The sequence below is a fragment of the Narcine bancroftii genome, chromosome 10 (genome assembly GCF_036971445.1).
Source record: "Narcine bancroftii isolate sNarBan1 chromosome 10, sNarBan1.hap1, whole genome shotgun sequence".
Classification (NCBI taxonomy): Eukaryota; Metazoa; Chordata; class Chondrichthyes; order Torpediniformes; family Narcinidae; genus Narcine; species Narcine bancroftii.
Window position 1 is genome coordinate 87,226,552 of NC_091478.1, and position 16,598 is coordinate 87,243,149.

Sequence of the window (16,598 nt, forward strand, 5' to 3'; positions counted from 1 at the left end):
AGAGAATTCACATTAAAAATGTAGCCAACTTAACCAAGGAAGTTACTCTCCATTTTTAACCATTGATATCCCATGTTGATCTTTTTGATTTTAACATTAATGACTTGGGAACAAGAGTAAGCCACTTGGTTGTGGTCCACACACACGATGGTTATATCAGAAACCCAATGTACTATGGATGCCTTCCACTGCATGACTGCATTGGATGATATTCCACTACCCTTCAAATCTGAGCAACTCAAAGAGCTACGACCGATACTTTTGCTCCATTGTGTACTGTTTCCCTTTTTCTCATCAAATTACAAGGGTCTCAAATTTCGCTTCACTGACAGGGTGGTTATGAGTCTGAAATCACTATCAGTCCATTTGACAAAGATGGCAAAGAGATTGAAGATAGATGATAGACCAAAATGCACAGATTGTTTAGTGATCAGTCCATAATATAACTTTAATTTTCATTTTGAAGAGGTTTCCATTTTAATAATAGTGTTGATGTAAGCTTCAATTTAATTATTCCTTTGTTTCCCCTCTCCCCCACCCCCAGCCATCCCTATCTTCCCTATCAAGAATGGGTTTAAAATTGTACCTGTAAAATATTGCAACATTTTAAATTTTCTGCTACAGAATCACATTCTCTGAAAAACAAATGCTTTGTATTGATACACTTTTACTACCAGTTCAGTGCATCAGGCATGGGCACTGAAACCTATTAACTGGAAGAATGATCTTTGCTGTCCGTTGCAACTTGGCCTTGAGACATTGATACCAGCGATCTTTTTGTACTAATACCATCTGTTATGTCAAGGTATTCCCACATTGCTGTTAGATTGCATGTTCCAAGATTTAGACTCAGCAAAAATGAAGGAAAGTCAACACATTGCGAAATGAAAGGAAAATTTGTAGACAGTGGCATTGTAGACAGTTGTAGACATCTGCTTCTCTTGCCTTCTAGAGATGGAAGGTTTTGAAGTGCTGACAAAGAATTTTAATACAGTCTAACTAATTGGTGACATTAGTGGTAAGATCTCTTAATTAAGCCAATTAAATACTTGGAAATAATCCAAATCTTTTTTATGGACTTAGATAATTTAGATAATGTTTGATACCCAGTCCTTGAGTGTAATTATTTCAAACAGAATAAAACTGCTTTCCGTGGGAATTCTTCAATCCAATAGGAAACTTGTGTTGACAATTTCACCACCAGTTTTATGCAAATGATAATTTAGTGCAGACCCAATATTATTTGCAGTATTTGTAGAATTTCTCAGATCTGTAGCTTTGGTTAACTGTCTATATACAGTGCTCTCCATAATGTTTAGGACAAAGTTACTTTTTTCCTTTATTTTCCCCTGTGATCCATAGTATTACATTTATAATCAAACAATTTACATGTAATTAAAGTACACATTTCCAGATTTTATTCAAAGTTTGTATACATTTTGGTTTGACCATGTAGCTATTAGAGCACCTTTTATACATAAGCCCCACATTTCAGGGGACCACACTTCAGGGAACCATAATGTTTGGAGCATTTGGCTTCACAGGGTGTTTGTGAGCACTCAAGTATGTTTAATTACTTCACTGGTGCAGGGATAAAAGAGCTAGCTTACTTCTAAGCTTTTGATTACCGCTGTAGTCTGTAGATGCCAGTTTTCTATGAGGACCAGAGTTGTGCCAATGAAAGTCAAAGCAGCCCTTCTGAGGTTGAAAAACAAGAATAAAACAGTAAGAGACATCACCCAAACCTTAGGATGACCAAAATCAACAGTTTGGAACATCATTAAGAAGAAAGAGTGAACTGGTGAGCTCAGTAATCACAAGGGGACTGATATTCCAAGGAAGGCCTCCACTGGTGACGACAGAAGAATTCTCATAATAATGAAGAAAAATCCCCAAACGCATGTCTGACAGATCAGAAACATTCTTCAGGAGCTAAGTGTGGATATATCAATGATGTATCCACATCTGCCACCTGAAATGAGGGGCCATTGTATAAAAAGTGCTGTAATTTCTACATGGTCAATCCAAAATCTATACAAATAATCTTCAATAAAATCTGGAATGTGTGAATTGTTTGATTATAAATGCAAAATTATGGAGCACGGGGCAGATAAAGGAAAAAAAAAAATTGTCCCAAACATTATTAAGGGCACAGTATTTGCATTTACCAGAAAATAATTAGATTCATCAGTTATCATGGAACCATAGATTATTTTGCAATTTCTTCATCTGTTGTGAAGTTCAAAATTGGGTACCCATTTTCTGTTATCACATTCTTGATCATAAAGCAACTAACATGTTACATTTGGAGATGAAGAATATTGTTCTTTTTCCCCAAATTAAAAATACATTTTATATTGGGAGATAGATTAATGGTTAGATTGCAGTTAAATGTTAACACTGAACATTTGAAATGTTTTTTTTTAGATATTCTGCAGTTTACTGTTGTTTTTTTGCTGTTTCAATATATTATAAACCAGCAAAGCCCAAAAGACACATAAAAATAAATTACACCAACCGAAGTAGATTATGGCCAGGAAGGTTGTCGTAGGTTACAAAAGGATATAGACAGGATGCAGAGTTGGGCGGAAAAGTTGCAGATGGAGTTCAATCTGCTTAAGTGTGAGGTGATGCCTTTTGGAAGGTCAAACCAGAAGGCTGAGTACAGGGTTAAAGGTTGGATACTTAACAGTGTGGAAGAACAAGGGCTTTAGGGTCCAAATCCATGCATGTCTCAAGGTTGCCACACAAGTTGATAGGATATTTAAGCAGGCCTATGGAATATTTGGCTTCATTAAAAGTGGGATTGAGTTCAAGAGTCAAGAGGACACGTTGCAACTACACAAATCTCTGATGCGACTACACTTAAAGTATTGTGTTCAGTTCTGGTCACTTCATTATAGGAAGGATGTGGAAGCTATGGAGAGGGAGCAGAGGAGATTTATCTGGATGTGGCTTGGATGGGAAAATAAGTCTTATGAGGCAAGGTTACCAGATCTGGGACTTTTATCTTTGGAGCACAGAAGGAAGAGTGGAGACTTAATGGAGGTCTAAACGATTCTGAGAGGCATAAATAGGGTGGACAGCCAGCACCTTTCTCCCAGAGCATGAAAGCAAACACCATCTATGCAAAGTGAGGGGAGGAAAGCTTAGGGGAGACATCAGGGATAAGTTTTTTACACACAGGGTTGTGGGTGCCTGCCTTGCCAGGGGTGGTGGTGGAGGTTGAACACTAGGGGAATTTAAGAGACTCCTAGACAGGCACATGAATGAAAGAAAAAATAGAGGGTTATGAGGTAGGAAGGGTTTGGTAGTATTTTTGGTAGGAATATATAGGATAGCACAACATCAAGTGTTGAACGGGCTGTATGTGCTGTAGTGTTCTATGCTCTATGGTCATAAAATAGGTGTGAATGGCCAAAGGACTCTGTCTGTGCTGTACTAATCCATGAGCCAAAGTGATTTTCGTTTCCAAGTTTGGGATAAATTGATGTGTCTGATCAATGAGATCTTTTATTTACTGTATTTTGTTGGCTATATTCTCTGGCCAATAAATGCTGATCATTTTAGTGGCACTGACATTCTGGGAATGAGTAAATAAAAAAATAAATGCATCACATTTGTCTTAATATACAGGGACTTAGATCAATGCTGTGTTTTCCATCTTTCTGATGGTTGATGAATGGTCTTCTTATCAGTTTCTCCGTCTTGACTACAAACACAATCACTAGTTTCAATGCTTCACCAAAATTCAAAGTTCAGTGGTTTCATTATTACAGTTGCAGGCTGATAAATTGATTTGCACTGAAATCTGGATTCTTGAATTAAAAATATAATTTGCAAATTTAGCATTATTTTCTGCCTGGTAAAGACGACAGAATTGTACATCACATTGTTTACTTCCATTATCCACCAGTGTTCACGGAAACATATGATATAAGTAAGAAGTTTGGCAGCTGCAAAATCCAATAACATCTCTCGCCTCTCCATAATCCCTTTCCTCTTTCAGTATTTGCTGGGTTTCATTCGAAGTTGCCATTTTCAGGGCGGTGCCTTGAAAGGTTTACTTTTACTCGCTTCTGATGAGATTTGTATTTGCATATTATTTCCACTTAATTATGGAAGTGAAGAATATCTGAATATACAATTATATATGGTTCTTTCACAATCAGCTTTGCTCGTTTATCCCCATCAATTTAACAATTTCAACACTGACACTTGGATATTGAAAAATTTTCTTTTTTTTGCATATTATCCCAGAACAGTATCAATGGCGCCTCTTGAATTATTTGTGGGATAAAATGGAGGAATGCAGGAAAGGCATTGCATGCACTCATTACTCACTGTCAATTTCAACAAACCTGCAACTGTAGACATAAATGACTCTTGACTAGAAATTGCAGCAAAAAGCTGGCAGTCCACATCAAACTGTCAGCACTTCCCGACCTAATATCCAATCAAGTCTGAGGTTCTCTAGCCAATCCAATGATCTCAAACTTGCTAGTTGGCATCCACTTATATCTACATCTATAATGATCAGCTAATGAATCTGCTCTCTGTGACTGCATCAGAGGAAAAAGATTATAATTGACATACATCACAATGTATTCTTTTCTTTTAAAATATTTTATTGATATTTTAGTTTTTAAAAATTGAGCAATACAATGATGAAATGTGCTACAAGATCAGAAAAAATTACAACAATGATCCTAAAGCACCCTCAAGACACTAAAAATAGTACATAACAAAAAAGAAACAAAACAAAGAATTACATTTCAAAACCCCCTTCCTCTAAACAAGGTTGAAGATTAACATTAATAAATCCAGGTGGCACAGTCATAGAGAGGGACAACACAATGCCGAGATTCCAGTTTAACATTAAGATCTGGTAGTAGTCCAAGAATGAACCCCATGTCATTTGAAATTCAATATTTGAGTTATTAACCACATACCTAATTTTTTTCAAGCTTAAACCAGACATAATGTCCCCTAGCCATTGTGCATGTGTATTATTCCATTTAACCAAAATTGCACATCTGGCCATCGATGAAATAAAAGATAAAATGTGGCATTGAATTGAAGTTAGTAACACATCATCTTCTCGGAATGTTCCAAAAAGAATCTTTGAAAGAATTTGCCTTCAAGTTGGGTATTAAATGTTTTTAAAGACCTCTCTCTTGACAACAATTTTGCATCTTTTGAACAACAATTTATTCCCAGTATTGCCAATTTGTAGTTCTGCTCTTCAACTAATGGATGGCTGAATATGTGTTTGGCAGCATGACGTATCCCCACAAGCACCAGTTAAAAGAATGATCAGCGACCTCAAGGTTATCTACTGACCAATTTCTGCTGGTTGTTCCTTGAAATTGCTCATGTCTAGTGGGTAATGGAGTGCTTGGCATTAACGAATATTTGTTAAGGCTTCTGCACAAATCAAACTAAAAGCAGAAAGTAGTGGAAATATTCAGCAGGTCAGGCAGCGACCATGGAGAGTGAAACTGGGGTGGTATTGTTGGAGCAGATCTGTTGCTCCCACATCTGGATGGACATGTTGGAATACGGCATTATATTTGGAATAAGTGGAGCATATGCGAACACAAACAGATTCTGGAAGAAGCAGCAAGACAAGAGGGAGAAATTATCTCAACAAAAGCTATATCTACCTATGGTGTATAAATAAACTTGATACAGGGCAAGGGTTGTATTTCAGGGTCCCACTAGAGTGGAAGTGGAGAGATATATAATGCTCCAACTTTTCTCACCCTCTGTTACATTAGGAGGGTCACTGAATCTCACTATGGAAAGAGAAAAGGAACAGTAGATGATAGGTGGGTTGAAGGATTATGGACAGAAGAAACAATGGTGCAGAGGTGGAGTTGGACGTCAGAAGCAGGTTGGTGATAGGTTGAAGCAGACGATAAAGATAGAACGGTGCAAGTGGAGGGAAGGAAGGACAATGGTGGAGACAACTGATGGATGGTACACAATGGGAACACAAAGGCTAACTGTGCTGGAATGTGATTAATAAGAAAGGTGATCATTTGGGCAGATATTACCAGAATGGGGAGGGGAGCCAGTAGGTGAGATGTGTGGATGAAAGCAGGAGAGGAAGGCAATGAAAATGGTTGATGGTGGGAGTGGGGGGGGGGGGGGCTGGAGAGGAGGAATGGGAAAGGGAACAAAAATGGGAGGACTGGACATGGATCAGAAGGAAAAACAGAGAGGAGAAACTTGAGGTGAGGTGGGGGGTTACCTGAAACTGAAATACTTAATGTTCTTCTCATTGGATTGGAGACTATCCAAGTGGAATATGAAGTGTTGTCCTTCAACAAGTTTGTGCTGGACAACACCCTGGCAAAGATGGATGGGGTGGGGAGAGGAGAAGGGAAAAGGAATTGAAATGACATGCAACCAGGAGTGTGGGAAGGAGGAGCTGTCCCAGAAAATAGTTGCCTGATCTGCATTTGGTCCCACCAATGTAGAGGAAGTCATATTGGGAGCATCAAAGGTAGAAGGTGAGTTTGGAGGAAGCGTACTTACCACTTCTGTCTGAATGGTCTACAACCTTATAGCATGAATGTGCTAATCTCAGCTAACCCTCACCACCTGGCTTCCCCTTCTCATCCACTTGATCTGCTAAAATCCCCTTACAGTCCCCTTCACCCATTTCCTTCCCCTCCCCAGCATGGTTCCATCCAGCTAAAACCCATACATTTCATCCACCCCTCTGATTTAATTTACCCTTCATTTCTCCCATTATCCCCTCCTTTATCAGACTCCAACACTAGTAGCTTTTGCATTCCCATTTATCACCCTCCAGCAACTTTTGCCACTTTCACCCTCCCCTCTCTACCCCTTGCTCTGGAAAAGCCCTGTTATACTCAGCATGTGCCAAGATACTGAGTGGTGATTCATAATGATTGAAGTCCTCTCACCCTGAGGCCACAGCTCTTGCTGCATTTACTCTGCAGCTGTGAAGCAGGAAGGGAGAAGGAACTAACAACTCTTTGGACCATGAAATCAGTCCGCCCAAATCCAAGTTTCCCATTGATAGTTCATCACTGAACCTTCCCTCTATCACTAACCTTCAATGAGTTCCTGCTTGGCTACAATGCAAAAATTGAAAACCACATAAGCAACTGTTCCCAACCCAGGATATAAATCTAAGCATTGGGTAGGAGTGTCAACTATTAATATTTTATAATCCCTCAATGCCTGGCTGCTGTGCGCACTTGCCTGTTCCAGTTAGCAATCCTGCTACACCATGCATACCCCTCAACTGGTTTTAAGCTCATCTGATATAAAGGAACTTTTAAAACCTAAAGGAACACTTGAACCTTGAGAAATTTGGCTCCGACTTGGAAAACAATTCTTGAAATACTGTATAACAATAATTTCATCAAAATAAATCAAATATGTGTCATTACTTGTGTTAAATATTAATGGTTAACATTATAATCTGATGTAATATTACAGAATCACCATTTTTAACCTTGTAACATTATAGCTAGGACCGACCAAGAGATTATGAAGAATAATTGCACCTTAATTGCATTGTTCAACAACAATAGAAAATCAATATATTCAAACACTCCAAAAGAAATGCTTTATCTTTGAGAGTGAGGAACGATAAAGGTTATTGGGAAAATGAGGGAGTTGGAGACAGAGAGAGCATGTAAAATCTTCACTACATGTTAAAGCATATGTGATCATGAGAACAAGTTCAGAGGGTCCAAGCAATGATGAGTCTGGACACAGATTAATAACAAACAAGGACCTTTAATAATGTACAGCAGATGCAATATCGCTGATTCTCCACTCAGCCTAGAATCATCTCAAAAACAACAATTCATACATACGGCTGCATGAATTGACTGCAGCTCGGCCTTCAATTGCATTATTCCCTCGTGCTGGTCAAAAAGCTACAAACTCTAGGCCTCTGGGTATCTCACTCTGCAACTGGATCCTTGACTTTCTCATTGAAAGACCGCAATCAGTACAAATTAGAAACAACGTCTCCTCCTCACTGATTATCAACACAGACACACCTCAAGGATGCGCGTGCTTAGCCCGCTGCACTACTCATTATTGCATCCATGACTGTGTGGCCAGGCACAAGTCCAATGCTATCTACAAGTTTGCCAATGACATCACCATTGTCGGCAGAATCACAAACAACAATGAGGAAGTGTCCAGGAGGGAGATAGATCAGCTCAATGTTATCAAAACCAAGGAGATGATTGTGGACTTCAGAAGAAAGTCAGGGGAACACGACCCAGTCCTCATCGAGGGTTCAGTAGTGGAGAGGGTCAAGAACTTTAAATTCCTGGGTGTCTACATCTCCGAGGATCTGTCCTGGAGCCTCCATGTTGATGCAATCACAAAGAAGGCTCGCCAGTGGCTATACTTTGTGAGGTATCTGAGGAGATTTGGTATTTCACTGAAAATTCTAGAAAACTTCTACAGGTGATCTACGGAGAGCATTCTGGCTGGTTGGATCACTACCTGGTATGGAAGCACCAACTCTCAGGACAAGAATAAACTCCAGGGACCATATATGGATTTCATCCACTCTATCTTATCCACTCCTCTTAATTAGTAATTTTAATAATAAATAATGATTGTATATGCTAATATTACTGTAATAATAAAGATGTTTGATTAATGTTTTATTCATTTTTTTTCCTGTAATGATGCAAACAATTAAATATTTTTTTATATAAAAGAATAAACTCCAGGGGGTTGTTAACCCAGCCTGTGACATCACAGGCACCAGACTTTACTCTATCAAGGACATCTACATGAGACAGTGTCTGAAAAAAGCAGTCTCCATCCTCAAAGACCCCCACCACCCAGGCCGCGCCATCTTCAGTCTGCCGCCATCGGAAAAAGGTACAGGAGCTTAAAGACGAGCTCTCAGTGGCACAAGGACAGTTTCTTCCCCACTGCCATCAAATTCCTGAATAATCAATGAATCAAAGACACTGCCTTACTTTTCGTGCACTACTCTTATTTTTTTTTTATTTATAGTAGTAATGTTGTAAAATAAATGTTTGCTCTATGACGCTGCCGCAAAACAGCGAATTTCATAACTTGTTCATGACAATAAATTGTGATTCTGAAGTCACAACAGGGGTCGCTCACACACACATACACACAATTTACACACAGCAGACGGAACTAAACAACTGATATATGTTACAATCCACAATAGTATGGAAAAGTTTGGGAACACTGATCTAAACAATGTCTGATTACTTTCATTTACCTCCCAGCAGCATGTTTTGTCTGCCTTAGATCAGATTAGCTCTGATATAGTCCAAACATGGGTCAGTTTTCACAAGCTTGTCATTTTGTATTAACCTATCTAGTTACTTGATTATTTGGAGCATAAGGGTTGGCCTGGGTTTTGAATAAATTGGTACTAAATTTGGTCTGATGTAAACGTGTGTATTGTTCCCAATTAGGTCAGAGAAGCTGTCAGTGGACATGTTGTCATACCTTTCCAAATTTTGGCTTTGAAGCATCACTGTTGAATACAGGCTCCAAACTCACCTTGAGCTCTCTCAGCCAGTCATCCCTGATCAAAATTGCCCTGTTTACATCATTTGTTCAATCATAATTCCTTGTCTATTGCATTCCATTGTCTATAAAAACTCACCCAAGTAGAATGTCAGTGTGATATTTTTCTCTCAATTCTATATGTATATGAATTTTTGAGTGCAAGTATCTTGACCCAAGTTTACAACAGTATCTATTCACTTCTCAAAAATCTGGTTCCTCAAAACTCTCTGTTTTCTACTGTTTACTATTTGAGCAAGGATACTGTATAATCCCAATTCCAGATTGTCTGAATGAACTTCCAAATAATGAAGCTTGTATTTTCTGTTTCTTTTGAATTGCCATTGAAATCATTTCTGTCGATGCCATCACAATGACAGCAGTGGACTGAACTGGTTTTATCAATTCATGTCAGATCTGATTTGTGACCTTAAACCTTGCTATGATTCTCGGTTTATAGCAGTCAAAGCAGTCACTCTTGGTGGATGAAATTCTTTGGCAATCTGGGAGCAATGTTGCACACAAGTTCAAAGGCCAGAAATTATATCCTCACCAGCCTTAATTAAATTATTTGCCTACCATTCCACACAAAAATCTTGCACGCAACTTACAGTGTAAAAAGGAACTAAAGTTGCCATCCAAGGTCAGTTATTTAATGAGACATCTTCATATTTCCCGGACCCAAACTTATAACTTCCAGATACTTTTAATGCTTTGAATTATAGTCATCCTCCAGTTTCTGTACAACTGACTTCATGAAGTTTTTATTCACCTTAAGATTTTCTGGCTTCTAAGTGCCTGTGGACCAAAATTTGTCAAGAATGTTGCCTTTCATGCTTTCTTCAAATCATTTTGGGATGTCATGACATCATCTTCTCCCTCAACTTCCATGATATTCTCTTCTTAAAGGGTTTTTTTTTTTGCTAAATATGCAAGCTGGTTAAGATCCCAAGCTCCATCATATGTTCTCAAACTGCCAAAAGAGCCAATCAGGTCTAGCCAGGCTTGCCAGTACATTGAGCACAATGCATAAACATCAGCTGCTTTCTTTAGACTGCTCCATCAGTGCATCTGTTAAAACTCTCTGTGAGAGAACGGGTATTTCGTCATCCAAGTGTGGCTTGTGGGCTGCAGTGACTCCAAGCCTGAGTACAGGTCATCTCTTCAACTGCAGCTCCTACCTCTAGCTGATAACTTACATTCTGTGCACTCTCACCTTTATACTGGTGACTGCGAAGGCGCAAATGAGCAAAAAGTGGTTCTTTATCCTCACTACCTCCTTGCATCTCGGACTTTTGCTCTTCTACCTCATCCAGCATTGCTTGGTAGTGAAAGGCACTTAGGAAAGGCTTGATATGTTTGATGATGAGGAGAATTAAGGGTTGTAACTAGCAATATTCAAGAAATTATTGGTTGAAGGGGAATTTAGGAATGAAAAGAAAGATTAAGCAAGAAGATATCATTCTATTTTTGGTTTCAGACCACTGTCTCAGCCACTGGCATTTCCATCCTGGTCTCCACAACTTCTTCCATGGAGTTGGTAAATTCAAGCATGTCACTTCTCATCTTATAAATATTTGTGCATATATGTCTGTTTGTTTGTCTGTTCTCCATGCAAATCAATATGGAGCACTCTACAAATGTCCAAGGAGGTTTAGTAGGGGTAACATTTAATGCCGAATGTCATGACCCCATTGAATTTAACTTTTAAGGTCATATGAAATTCAAAAGTTCCCAAAAAAATTGAACTTGCACCAGGGACGCCTCATTTAGTATCAGTGTACATTCAGAATAAAAACAAGTGGACAAACCCTGTTCAATATAGGCCCACAAAAGTGAAGCAACATTAGCACAAGCTCGTCACAAGCCCGTAGAGTTAGACAAAGGAGAGCAGAGGAACATCGGTCTCGCCTTATTGCTGATGCTTCCAGACATGCAAGGAGCAGGCAGCAGGAAACAGAACTGCAGCGAGACGCCCGTCTCAGTGCTCAGGCCTCCAGATAGACAAGGGGCAGGTAGCGGTGTGGTGATACAACCACCAGACTTTCTGTGACTGCCTGCACCTGTCTGCATTCCTACCTGCTTACTGCAGGATGCAACCCACTGTACCTGCAGGGAGATAACCTGGGATGCTAGCCAATCACCGGGTTCATATAAAGGCTCACACTGGCCCTTGTGTAGGCAGTAGACCACATGGAACCAGAAGAGATACTGAACCTTGTGTGCCAATTTTAAGCTAATTAAAGCCTGTAGTACAGCCTTCGTAGTTTGAGATTGTTTGTTTGCACTACAGCCCATTACAAGCAGGAAACAGAACAAACTGCAATGCATTCATTAATACCAGGCCTGCCTCAGTGCTCAGGTCTCCAGACAAACAAGGAGCAGGCAGCAGGAAACTGAGGAACAATGCCAAGCCCTCCTCAGTGATGATGCCACCAGGCATTCTTTGAGCAGACAGCAAGAGTCTGCTGAGGAATAACAAGTCAGACTCCAAGCAGCCTTAGCTGAGAATTATTTGTCTGTTTTGCCAGAAGTCAACTTTATTCAAACTGTGTATCTCTGTTACAAAGAATATAAATAGTGTGTTTGAAAAAATTTATTTATGCAGAATTACCATGAAGTTTTTTGGGTATTTTATTTCAACCATGTAGACAACAACTGAGTGTTTTATTTCCCGGGCAACGCCAGGTCTCCTGCTAGTTCTATAATAAAAACAGAAAATTCTAGGAATACCCATCATGTCAGGAGAGAGAAGAACAGGGTTAATGTTTCAGGTTGAGGAGCTGGCTAAAGTTGTTCCTTTTCTATTAACCTCCATCTAGTAACATCTTGATCTGCATGGGAAGGTGTCTTAATGAATGCATTGCAGTTTGTTTTAGAGATCTGTATAGCACTGAGTGCAAGTTGTCAAAGATAGGTGTGAGTCGCTGAGGGTGGGTGAACCACTGAAGTTATAAATGAGTCTCGATTAGTCAGCTAGTATGGAAATGTTTTCAATAGCTCGTGATGCTATTAGCCATAAATGGCATTTGACATTGTATTTTCTGCCCTAACTATACAAAAGACGTAATTACACGTTTGTATCATGTCCTTAAAGCTTAAATCCTGGCATTGACTGTCATATTTATCTGGTCCAATGGCATCTGCGAGTTTATCAAGTTGAATCTTTGATCCTCTTTTGGTAGACATGATTCTTTTTGTTTCTACAAGAGAGTTGCCACTGATAGGTACATGCTACAGTCAAGTTAATCATAAAGTTGGCATGTTGCCGGAAAAGGGAAAAAAATATACACTTGACTGATTGCTGCATCTCATTACATGAGGTTACCAAATTGATGTATTCATTTCTATTCCATGCATTTTATATTTAGCACTTAGTAACGGCTATGTTCCAAGCATTGACCAAAGAGCCACATTCTGTGTTACTGAGATTATAACTTTAAACCAAAGTGAATTTATTTCATTTTGCAGAGGGACAGAACTTCATACCACATCATAAATCAGGAAAGCAATGCGGAGTTTGGTTTCGGAATGAGAATGGTGGCTATTTTGCTTCACCAAATTATCCGAATGTTTACCCTCCCAACAGAGAATGCATCTACATTTTGGAAGGTAATGTAATTCCCACCCATTTGAAGGTCGGTGTCAGTGCCCAACAAAGATCTAAGAACACCATTTCATTTGTTGCCTTGGTACTCTACAACTTAATAGCATGAACACTGAATTCTCCAATTTCAGGTAATCTGCACCTCATCAATTCCTTTCTCTCTCCTTCTGATCCATCAAGATCTCCTCACACATCCCATTCTTTCTAACCTCCACTCTCCAGACCCACTTACCCAGTTTCTTTACCTACCCCCACCCGGTTCCATGTGCTCATTATCATACACTCAACCCACTGACTCCCCTATCCCTTCTCCCTACTGTTCCCATTTACTTACCATTTCTCCATTATTTGGTTCCACTCATTATCTTCCTTTCTTATCAGATTCCATAAGCTGTTGCCCTTTCTAATTCCCTGCCTCTGTTGCTATCTCCAACCTTGTCTTCTCCACCTGGCTCCATCTGCCTATACACCACTCAGCAACCTCCTTTGAAGAAGACCGCAGAGCCTACCTCACTGACAAAAGGCAAAGGAGGAAAAACCCAACACCCATCCCCAACCAACCAATTTTCCCCTGCAACCGCTGCAATCGTGTCTGCCTGTCCCGCATCGGACTTGTCAGCCACAAACGAGTCTGCAGCTGACGTGGACTTTTTACCCCCTCCATAAATCTTCGTCCGCGAAGCCAAGCCAAAGAAAGATCCATACAGCACTTGCCAGCTTCTGCTCACCTTCACCTCGAACTGGCTATATCTTCCCTCTCTGATGCAGTGACGCAACCCAAAACATCGACTAGCTCTTCCACTCCACAGATGCTGCCTGACCCGCTGATTTCCTCAAACCTTTTGTCATTTGTTCCTGAAATTGTTATCTAGTCTCTTCTGTTTCGGAAGATCTTTTGCATCATGTATAATTACAGTATTTATTTGAACAATGACTCCATATGATTTGTTAAAATTGCTAAACAGTAGTTTGTTATGCTACATTTTTATCTCCACTGCTTAAAACGTTCTAAAAATGACATTTCTTTCTTTGATAATCTTGAGTTAATATGAGCTGACGGAGAAATATATCTATGAATATTTTGTCGTATTTGCAGCATCCCCTCGCCAAAGAATTGAACTCACTTTTGACGAACCTTATAGCATTGAATCCTCCTGGGACTGTCGATTTGATAACTTGGAAGTCAGGGATGGACCGTTTGGATTTTCTCATGTAATAAACCGTTACTGTGGTCAACAGACTCCATCACTCATTAAATCATCTGGAAGGTTTTTATGGGTCAAATTTACATCAGATGAAGAATTAGAAGGCTTTGGATTTCGAGCAAAATACACTTTTGTACCAGGTAACTGCTTTAACATGATATGGATTATAAACTAATAAGTATAATCTCACTGCATGACATATTGGATCACACATGTATTATCTTTTATCTACATGATTGGAGTAAAACCTCCAATAACCTGGTAAATCTTTTTGAGCTCTATGTGTTTCCCACTTTGCAATCTGCTTGTTGTTGTCAATGTACGAATAAACCACAAGGGAAAAGCCTTACACAGGTGATGAGGATGTGAGAGAGAAAAAAACTGAAGTTGTTCTAAATGTTGTTGAATAAATCAAGTATACTCATAAAAGTCGGAAAACTTGTAATTGATCCCAGTAACCTGAATGTGCAGACAAGCTATAACAAGACTTGAGCTTAGAATCACAGGAGAAATAAAAGGTAAACCATGCCTGAAGAGGGCGCACAAAATCAGTGAACCGGTGCGGACTCGAAAGGCCAACATGGCCTGTTTCCGCTCCGTAAATGGTTGTATGGTTAAAAGGAAAGATTAAAAAAACTAAAAATTAGGGAAGGTATGAAATACAGAAAGATTACATTACATAGAAGGTGAGAGTACAAGATAAAATAAAGTAGTAAAGTTATTAGTGGATAATAAAGAATTATTCACTCCTGAGTGTGTCAAGGTAGCTGGCTGCAGCAGCAGTGAACGAACTCTGTTATGTGTTTCTATTCGGATGCTATCTGTCCTGAGTTAGGGGGTTAAAGGATGTTAGTGCACTCACGATTAGTGTTACTACTGTATAAGAAGTTAAGGGAGAAGGGAGATTCTATTAAGGCAACTTTCATGAGATGAAGTAATGCATGCTCTGGGTAGGATGCACTGCAATCACGGCATTTTAAATATTGACAACAATTAGGTGAACTGATGATCTGGATGGTAGCAAGCTATTTATTTTTAAAGCCCTCCCATTCAAGCAAGTATAAAATATTAGTTTGCAGTACTGACTTGATGGAGGAGAAACATTGAGATTTCATGAGCAAGGTTTTTATCTTGACTTTATTCTACTGTAATAGATTATAAATTGGTAAGGTTGGGCTGCTTAATTTTCTCCTTAAAAAATGTCGGCAGCAATAGAAGACGTATTGATCATGTGCTATGCCATGTCAGCCTAACCTGAATGTTGACCAATTATTTTAGCAACAAAATAGAATAACAATATCCAAAGGTTTTCAAAATAAAGCAAAATATGCTAAGTTCAAATATAGTTTGAATTGGCATCACCGAAATTGACAAAGCAATCTATTTTTGCAGATCCTGACTTTATCTACCTTGGTGGAATTCTGAATCCTATTCCAGGTATTATAACTCTCGCATGTTTAAAATGAATTTTTAACATTAGTCTTATTGTAGAAAGTCTTAATATTTAATTTTTTTCTCGCAACAAATTTTACTATTGTCTCTCTCTAGATTGCCAGTTTCAATTATCGGGGTCTGAAGGGATTGTATATTCCAGTCAAGTGGAAAAAGAGGGAAAAATAAAGCCTGGAGAAGCCATTGACTGCATTTGGACAATAAGAGCCCCAGTAAAATCTAAAGTATGTTATATTTCACTTTACCCAAGAGGCAATGTACAGTGAAGAACTTTTATGTTAGAACATTTATAACAAAATGTTCAGACCAAAATAACATAGCAATTCTAGCCCAGGCTAATTTAAAAAAAAAGAGAACATTGTTCATGATTGGATTTTGAGCATTCACTTGCTGTCCTGTTACAAGTTTGGAGAGGCACAGATTGTATTAAAATAATTGCTCTTTTCTCCATATTTATTCATATTCTGCAATAAATACAAATCTCAAAAGATTTTAAAATCAATGGCAAGGAAACTTTTAACTTACTCTCATTGATAATAATAGTTGCAATCATTTCAAATTGTGTTCATAATTCATTTTTTCAGGAAATTTGATGGAATGTCCTCTGTTAAAACCAGAAAAAGTCAAAGATAAAAGAAAAAATACAGTTCCCTCTCACGGGCACACTTCTTAAAAGGGAAATTATGATTTTAAAGCAACATTTCTTGCAATTTAAATGATTAACTGATGGATGGAAGCTTTAATGGGCTGTTCTACAATTGTCACTGGGC

The 16,598-nt window shown here is 38.8% G+C and overlaps 1 protein-coding gene across 1 annotated transcript in view; it reads left to right on the forward strand.

The window, feature by feature from the left end:
* Nucleotides 1–16,598, forward strand: part of LOC138744875 (neuropilin and tolloid-like protein 2) — a 44,532-nt gene that overhangs the window by 5,391 nt on the left and 22,543 nt on the right. The window contains exons 3-6 of the mRNA XM_069901680.1: nt 13,036–13,176; nt 14,268–14,516; nt 15,769–15,813; nt 15,925–16,052. Coding sequence (XP_069757781.1) covers nt 13,036–13,176; nt 14,268–14,516; nt 15,769–15,813; nt 15,925–16,052 — 563 coding nt within the window. The remainder of the gene's footprint in view (nt 1–13,035; nt 13,177–14,267; nt 14,517–15,768; nt 15,814–15,924; nt 16,053–16,598) is intronic.